Raw genomic sequence first — 8730 nt, forward strand, 5'->3', positions numbered from 1 at the left:
GGCAGGGGAAAGAATCAAAAAGTCTGTCCCAAGCCAAATCAAATCTGCCCAGGAAGCCCCACCAACGTTTTGCTCAGATATGCATAAGAATGTCATTGCCCACCCCCCACAAAAAAAGGCAGGTGTTAAGAAAGGGGGTGGGATGAAAGGAGAGAAGGCGAGGAAGAGGAAGAGGAGGAGGAGGAAAAATCACAGCACCGTGGTTAGTCGTAAACATTTAACGTGTACGTTCATAGAGTCCTCACACTTCAGACGCCCCCCCACCCCCAGAAATTTTCATTTAAATACTAGGATACTCTCGGAGAAACGAGGGGTGGGGGGACCTCTTCCCGTCTTGCAAGACGGTTCATCAGCTTTGGAAGGAGAAGGTGAGTTGGTGGTGCCTCTCACTCGCAAGTCTCTATTTGCTCGTTTGGATCGTAGGGAAAAAAAAAAGTTTCCTGAAGCTGTTTCGCCAGCAGGATGGAGCCCAGGTTGCTTTCTCTCTCTCACACACACACACAGAGACACCCCTCCGTCGCTCTCTTCGTCCTGGTTCCTTCTCACTGCTCTTGAATTTGCTGTTGCATTTTCTGCAGCATCTCCTGCATTCTTCTCAGCTGCGGAGAGATAAGGGAGGGGAGGGGAAGGGAAGGGAGGAGAGGGGGGTGTCACCGTTTTGTTTAAAAATAAAATAAATAAAGGAAGACCAAACTTTTGAGGATTTAACCGGAGGACAAGCCCTTCCAATCATCTCCAGGTCTGTTGCTCTCCTTAAAGGTAAAGGTTCCCCTCGCCCATATGTGCTAGTTGTTCCTGACTCTAGGGGGCGGTGCTCATCTCCGTTTCAAAGCCGAAGAGCCAGCGCTGTCCGAAGACGTCTCTGTGGTCATGTGGCCGGCATGATTCAATGCCAAAGGCGCATGGAACGCTGTTCCCTTCCCACCAAAGGGGGTCCCTATTTTTCTACTTGCATTTTTTTATAAGTGCTTTCGAACTTATTATTATTATTATTATTATTTATTAAATTTCTATACCGCCCTTCTCCAAATAGGACTCAGGGCGGTGCACAGCCAAGATAAAAACAAAGCATACAAAATTTAAGAACAATATTAAAATAATTAAATGTTTTGGCCGAAATTAAGATAACCCAATTTAAAATCAATTTAAAATTTAACTCAGGCCAGCCCAGCTTGTTGAAATAAATAGGTTTTCAGGGCCCGACGAAAAATCCGGAGGTCTGTTATTATACGTAACTCTGGGGGAAGGTTGTTCCAGAGGGTGGGCGCCGCCACAGAGAAGGCTCTCCCCCTGGGGGTCGCCAGCCGACATTGTCTGGCGGACGGCACCCTGAGGAGGCCCACTCTGTGCGAGCGTACTGGCCGGTGGGAGGCTATTGGTGGCAGAAGGCGGTCTCGTAAGTACCCTGGCCCTAAGCCATGGAGCGCTTTAAAGGTGGTCACCAACACCTTGAAGCGCACCCGGAAGACCACTGGGAGCCAGTGCAGCTCGCGCAGGAGAGGTGTCACATGGGAGCGCCTCGTCGCCCCCATAATCCCCCGCGCGGGCCGCGTTCTGGACCAGCTGGAGCCTCCGGGTGCACCCCAGGGGGAGCCCCATGTAGAGAGCGTTGCAGTAGTCCAGGCGGGAAATGACTAGTGCCTGAGTGACTGTGCGTAGAGAGTCCCGATCTAGAAAGGGGCGCAGCTGGCGTATCAGGCGAACCTGATAAAAAGCCCCCCTGGCCACGGCCGTCAAATGATCTTCTAAAGACAGTCGTGCGTCCAGGAGGACGCCCAAGTTGCGAGCCCTCTCCGTGGGGGCGAGTGATTCGCCCCCAATAGCCAGCGATGGCGTCAGCTGGCTATATCGGGACGCTGGAAGCCACAGCCACTCGGTCTTGGAGGGGTTGAGTCGGAGCCTGTTTCTCCCCATCCAGGCCCGCACGGCCTCCAGGCACTGGGACATCACTTCAAGGGCATCGTTGGGGTGGCCTGGGGTGGAGATGAACTTGGTTGGCAGAAGCTGGGACAAGTCACGGGAGCTCTCCCCGTTACGCGGCACTCGGGATTCGAACCGCTGAACTGCCGACCTTTCGGTCGACAAGCTCACAGTCTTAGCCACTGAGCCATGCGTCCCCTTAAGTTGCTCTCCTTAAGGCAGTGCAAAAAAAATAATAATAATTCATTCGGGGAATTTGATTCACAAACAGTTGGGATCGATGCACAGTTTTCAGAACCGGATCAAAAAAATGGAATCCTCCAATCAGATCCTTTTAAGATCCGCTTAGTCGATTCCATTCAGATGGAGGAACAGCTTTTTTTCCGAATCAATTGTAAATCCAAATCAAACGAGGGCAAATCGGTTACAGGTGTTCTCGGAGCATTTGCTTGCAGATGTTTCGTCACCTGACTAGGTAACATCATCAGTGCTAGGGAGTGTGGGGTTTGCTCCCTGTTTATATACAGTCACAGACAGGGGCTTGCCATGGCGTTGTTGGTAGGGCTGTTGTGTTCTCCTTGGTCATTCCTTGATTAGGGCATGATTTTCTGCAGGATTGTTTGTCTGGTGTTAATCCCTGCTTATCTGGATGTTGGGTTGCTGGAAGAAGAAGTGTTCTGGTCTTTGGATTTTCTTCTTAGCGTTTAATTAATTAATTAAAGTTAATCCCTGCGCGCCCCCCCCCCATGCCCAGCTTTTTTCTTTACTTTTAAAAGCTTTTTTTCTACAACCTCTTTGGCCGAAAAAATGCTTTTAAAAGTAAAAAAAAAAAGCCTCTGATGATCGCGCGGCTCAGCTGGGATCATCAGAGGCTTTTAAAAGCATTTTTTTTCCTGCAACCTCTTAAGGTTGTAGAAAAAATGCTTTTAAAAGTAAAAAAAAAAAAAAAAGTTGACCACGCTCAGTGTCACATTAGCCCCCCTCCCAAGCCATGCCCACAGAACCGGTAGTAACAAATTTTACATTTCACCACTGCCCTGTCTTATATTGTTTTGAACCCCGAAATAAGCGCTTGGCCTTATTTTTGGGGAGGTCTTATTATTTTGGGGCACGTGGAGCAAGACGGGGCTCCTCTTGCTGTCTTACCTGATTTTCAGCTCTGTCTCCCTAACCCTAACCAGAGGAAATGGTGGCGACCGGCTGCGCATGTGCTTAAATATTTTCAGGGAGGGCTTATTTTAGGGGGGGGGGGGCTTATTTTCGTGCATGCGTTCAAAAGCCCGATTGGGCTTGTTATCAGGGGTGGTCTTATTTTCGGGGAAACAGGGTATGTCTCTGTCGATGCTAGTCACTCTTGTTGATGGCTGACAGTTACTTAGTTGGGAAACATCTGCAAGCAGAGATGTTTGCATCAAGGACTCTACAGTTCAACCCTGAGCTACAGATCTTCCCTTTTATTGAGGCAAGAGTCACGATTTATGACCACCATGGGCAGGGCTCCATGATGGTCACAACTCAAGAACTAGCCATATTCAGCAGCTTACCTCTTCGTCCTTCATCTTGATGAGCTTCTCCGTTTCGGCATCTGGGGTTGGAAGCGGCAAGATGGGAATTGGGCTTTCGATTCGGTTGTCCTGAGTCAGTTTGCTGAAAAGGAGGATTAAAAATTAACTTCTGTAAATCAGTCTCACTTCTTCTCGGAGGAGGAGGAGGAAAGGAGGAGGAGGAAAGGAGGCGGAGGATGAAAGGAGGAGGAGGAGGAAAGGAGGCGGAGGATGAAAGGAGGAGGAGGAAAGGAGGAGGAGGAGGAAAGGAGGAGGAGGAAAGGAGGCGGAGGATGAAAGGAGGAGGAGGAAAGGAGGAGGAGGAGGAAAGGAGGCGGAGGATGAAAGGAGGAGGAGGAAAGGAGGAGGAGGAGGAGGAAAGGAGGAGGAGGAGGAGGAGGAAAGGTGGAAAGGAGGAGGAGGAAAGGAGGAGGAAGAAAGGAGGAGGAGGAAAGGAGGAGGAGGAGGAGGAAAGGAGGAAAGGAGGAGGAGGAAAGGAGGAGGAGGAGGAGGAAAGGAGGAAGAGGAAGAAGAAAGGAGGAGGAGGAAAGGAGAAGGAGGAGAAGAGGAATAGGAAGAAGTGGAGGAGGAGGAGGAGGAGGAGAAGGAGGAGGAGGAGGAAAGGAGAAGAAGGAGAAGGAGAAGGAAAAGGAGAAGGAGAAGGAGGAGGAGGAGGGAGAGGGGGAGGAGAAAGAGAAGGAGAAGGATTGTGGGGTCCTTGGTGCTCTCTGAACTTAGTTGTTTTCTTGCAGACATTTCATGACCCAAACAACGCCTAGCACTGATGACGTTGCCTAGTTGGGTCATGAAACATCTCCAAGAAAACAGCCAAGCTCACAGAGTACCAAGGACCCCACAGTCTTCTCCTTCTCCTTCCCCTCCTCCTTTCTTCCTGATCTGATGGGTCAGGGAACTCACCTGGTCATCTGTTGGATGCACTGTGCCCGATAGTTCTCATAATGAACGTCACACGTCACGTCTTTCAGGTCATGCATGTGGGTTCGGATCAGCATGTTTCGTAGCTTTACGAAGTCACAGTGTGCTTGGTTCTCCACTAGGGAAGCCAGAAAGACAATCCTTTTGGAGTTGGGTGGCATGAACCACTCAACCCATCAATGAATTAAAAAGAGCCCACTCATCATTCTGTAGCGGAAAGACACAGAGGTCAATGAAGAAAGAGAACTTCTCATATAGTGCTCCACGTTATATCTATGATAGATCATCCATCCATCCACTCATCATTATGACACACTCTGGGAGGACGGGGAAGAAACAGGGTCATAATTGGGCCGTAAATTACTTAGGGTCAGAGCTGGCTTCACTGGGGTACATGCCGACATGTTGCTCCTAATAAATAACTGGATTTCTTTTGAAGCTTGGCTCGAGGCTCATGGTTTAATTAGGGCATCCGTCGGAACCCTGATAAAATCCACATCTCTGAAAGGACAACTGGGAACATCTTCTAATCTGACTGGAATATGCCGAGATCAAACCAGGATTGGTTCTGACCCTAAACTGACCACCGCAGAAGCTCATAACTAAAACTTCCACACTGTTTTGGCCTTCAGAGCTTCACTGCTTCCAAATCCGAAAGTTTCGCTTAGATTTCAAAGAAAATAGATCAACAGATCCTGGTGTTCGTCAGGTCAACGTTGAAGTCAACAAAGACAGCTTACCTTCCACAATGCCCCAAGGGTAGAGTCTTCCTCGGACCCTCTGCCCCTTGGCTTCCACCACCGTGTTGCTACCAATGACTGCAAAGGGCGCGCTCTCCTGGTGCAAACACAAAATGTTAGGAGAAGTTAGGATGGTGTTGACGAACCTTTTCGGCACCGAGTGCTCAAACGGCTGCACACACACGCGTGCCGGAAATCGCAAGAACAGATGCCCAGTGCACATATGTGCGCCGGGAAGATGCTCTTCTGATTTCCAGCACGCGCATGCGCACCGGCCACCTGGATTTCCAGTTTCTGGCATGTGGCGCGTTTCTGGCATTCTGGCGCGTGTGAAAACCAGCTGGCCAGTGCGCATGCGCACACAGGAAACCCGAAGATCGTCCTCCCAGCGTGCGCATGAGGACCGGCCACCTGGTCTTCCAGTTTCTGGCATGCATGCACGCGTGAAGACCAGGTAGCCGGTGTGCATGCATACGCTGGAAACCGGAAGATCGTCCTCCCATCGCGCGCATGCACACCGGGTGGCTGCTCTTCCAGTTTCCGGCGCTGCCACGTGCGTGAAGACCAGCTGGCTGGGGCGCTGGAATCTGGAAGAGCAACAGACAACAGCTCACGTGCCCAGAGAGATGGCTTTGTGTGCCACTTCCGGCACGCGTGCCATAGGTTCGGACAACCACATAGGTTAGGACAGGGGTCAGCAATCCGCGGCTCTGGAGCCGCATGTGGCTCTTTCATCTCTCTGCTGCGGCTCCCTGTTGCTGGTCAGCACCACAATTTTGAGAGGAGCTTCCGGGTTGGGGGGTGGGGAAGCATGGCGTGCCAGGAGGAGACTCTATGGCAAGGGATGGGTTTTCCAGTCGGCTCCACAATTGATAGGGCTTTTGGTTAGGACAGGTAGAGGAAAAAGGACACCGCACTAGGAAGAGACTCTATGGTGGGGGAACCGGACTTCCGGTCGGCTCCAGAATTGAACGGTGGGCTTCCGGTTAGGACCTTTGCGGCTCTTTGAGGGTTTGAGGTTGCCGACCTCTGGGTTAAAAGAACCACAACCGAGGTTGCCTTTCCTAGATACCCATCAGAAAAGCAGACAGGTTTACTAGGAGGACCTGGTTGAAAGTTTAACCAGGTTGATCTCACTTCTGAATAGGCAGCAAACTGAGCAAAAAGAGCCTGGTGGCGCGGCAGACTAAAGCACTGTTATTAACAGTTATTAACATCTGCTGCCTGCAATTACTGCAAGTTCAAATCTCACCAGGCTCAAGGTTGACTCAGCCTTCCATCCTTTCTAAGGTAGGTAAAATGAGGAGCCAGATTGTGGGGGCAATAAGCTGACTTTGTATAAAAATATACAAAAGGATGAAGGCTATTGCTTAACGCATTGTAAGCCGCCCTGAGTCTCCGGAGAAGGGCGGCATATAAATCAAATTAAAAAAAACAAAACTCTGGGCACATTCGATGCAACAAACCTCACGTGTTTATTGACATGAACACAAAATTTGTGTTGACCAAAAGGGAAGCAATCCCATGGAATCCCAAAACTGGATTAGCTGGTTGAGTAATATAATCTATACTCGAGTCTAAGAATTATGTGGTTTTGGACTCACCTTCAGTTCTCTATCTTGTTGCTTGAAGTCCTCATCTTCATCAGAATCGCATTCGGGAAACTGGTAAACTTTAATTCCAAATTTATCAATCTCTTCCCGGATCTGAGAAAAACACGATCGTTCAAATCAAATATTATACCTGTCATGTATTGCAATGTATTCTTTGCGCAGGGGTTAGAAGGCAGTATTGCAGGTTGACTCTGCCCACTGCCAGCAGTTCGATCCTGACCGGCTTCAGCCTTCCATCCTTCCGAGGTGGGTAAAACGAGGACCCAGATTGTTGGGGGCAGTAGGCTGACTCTGTAAACCGCTTAGAGAGGGGCTGTAAAAGCACTGTGAAGCGGTATAGAAATCTAAGTGCTATTGCTATTCTGACTAAGGCAAGGAAGCTGGCTGGGTGACTTTGGGCCAATCACCAAGAGACTGGGAGTTCTAGTCCTGACTAAGGTATGAAAGCCAGCTAGGTACAATCACTAGGAGATGGTGAGTTCTAGTCCCACCTTAGCCATAAAATCTGGCTGGGTGACTCTGGGCCAATCATCAGGAGATGGTGAAATCTAGTCTTGCCGTAGTCATGAAAGCTGACTGGGTGACTTTGGGCCAATCACCAGGAGACACCAAATCCCATCTTAGCCATCAAAGCCAACTGGGTGACTTTCAGCCAATTCCTCTTTTTCAGCCCAGCCCACCTCACAGGGCTGTTGTTGTAGGGAAAATAAGAGGAGGAAGGAGTATTAGTAAGTTTGCCACCTTGAGTTTTTTTTTTTTATACAAATCATAAAAAGGTGGGACATAAATAAAAGAAGTAAATAAATTTTAAAAACCCTTTCCTTTAGAAAGAAGGGATTTTCTGCCTACCCGTTCTTTTAGTTTCTTGATCTCGGAGGGAACGAGGCAATCGGCTTTCGCAATGAGGGGGACGATATTCACTTTTTCATGGAGGGCCTTCATGAATTCCACATCAACCGGCCTTAATCTGCAATGGAAAAGGGGGTAAAAAAGACAAAAATCTCCATCCCCACGTGGTTGGCTTCTCAGAAACAAAACCAGATACATTCCCTCCCAGTTGAATTCCAAAACCAGACGGGGAAAGCAACTTGGGCATGACAAAGAGAAAGCTCATGTCAGGTTCAAGAAGTCAAGAACTAGGACAGTGTTTAAAATTTTTTTAAAAAGTTTATTTCTTTTTTTTTTTAAAGTTTTATTGGTTTTTTTTTTTTAAAAGTTTATTTCATACTACCTAGGAGGGGTCCTCGATGCTCTCCGAACCTGGTTGTTTTCTTGCAGACATTTAATTACCCAACTAGGTCAGGGGTCAGCAACCTGCGGCTCCAGAGCCGCATGCGGCTCTTTGGCCCCTCTGCTGTGGCTCCGTCAGGTGATCCTACCACTGGCTGGCCCCATCCCTCGCCCTCCCCTCCCAGTCACTCCTCGCCTGGCCTGAGAAGGTAAGGGCAACGACAGGGGATGGAGAAGCGGCCAGGGCAGAGACAAAGAGATACAGAGAGAGGGGGAGAGAGAGAGACATAGAGAGATACAGAGAGAGGGGGAGAGAGAGAGACATAGAGAGCTACAGAGAGAGGGGGAGAGAGAGAGACATAGAGAGATACAGAGAGAGGGGGAGAGAGACATAGAGAGATACAGAGAGAGGGGGAGAGAGAGACATAGAGAGATACAGAGAGAGGGGGAGAGAGAGAGACATAGAGAGATACAGAGAGAGGGGGAGAGAGACATAGAGAGATACAGAGAGAGGGGAGAGAGAGACATAGAGAGATACAGAGAGAGGGGGAGAGAGAGAGACATAGAGAGCTACAGAGAGAGGGGGAGAGAGAGACATAGAGAGATACAGAGAGAAGGGGAGAGAGAGAGACATAGAGAGCTACAGAGAGAGGGGGAGAGAGAGAGACATAGAGAGATACAGAGAGAGGGGGGAAAGAGACATAGAGAGATACAGAGAGAGGGGGAGAGAGACAGAGACATAGAGAG

At 49.3% G+C, this 8730-nt stretch overlaps 1 protein-coding gene across 1 annotated transcript in view; it reads right to left on the bottom strand.

The window, feature by feature from the left end:
• Nucleotides 1-203: 203 nt before the first annotated feature.
• SEPTIN5 (septin 5) overlaps nucleotides 204-8730 on the bottom strand; it is a 27082-nt gene continuing 18555 nt past the window's right edge. The window contains exons 6-11 of the mRNA XM_070951626.1: nucleotides 7603-7720; nucleotides 6745-6846; nucleotides 5141-5237; nucleotides 4383-4518; nucleotides 3465-3567; nucleotides 204-599 (exon numbers count right to left, since the gene is read on the bottom strand). Coding sequence (XP_070807727.1) covers nucleotides 543-599; nucleotides 3465-3567; nucleotides 4383-4518; nucleotides 5141-5237; nucleotides 6745-6846; nucleotides 7603-7720 — 613 coding nt within the window. The 3' untranslated portion in view covers nucleotides 204-542. The remainder of the gene's footprint in view (nucleotides 600-3464; nucleotides 3568-4382; nucleotides 4519-5140; nucleotides 5238-6744; nucleotides 6847-7602; nucleotides 7721-8730) is intronic.

Source organism: Pituophis catenifer, unplaced genomic scaffold, assembly GCF_029215685.1.
Source record: "Pituophis catenifer annectens isolate HBS135680 unplaced genomic scaffold, rPitCat1.0.hap2 SCAF_10, whole genome shotgun sequence".
Lineage (NCBI taxonomy): Eukaryota > Metazoa > Chordata > Lepidosauria > Squamata > Colubridae > Pituophis > Pituophis catenifer.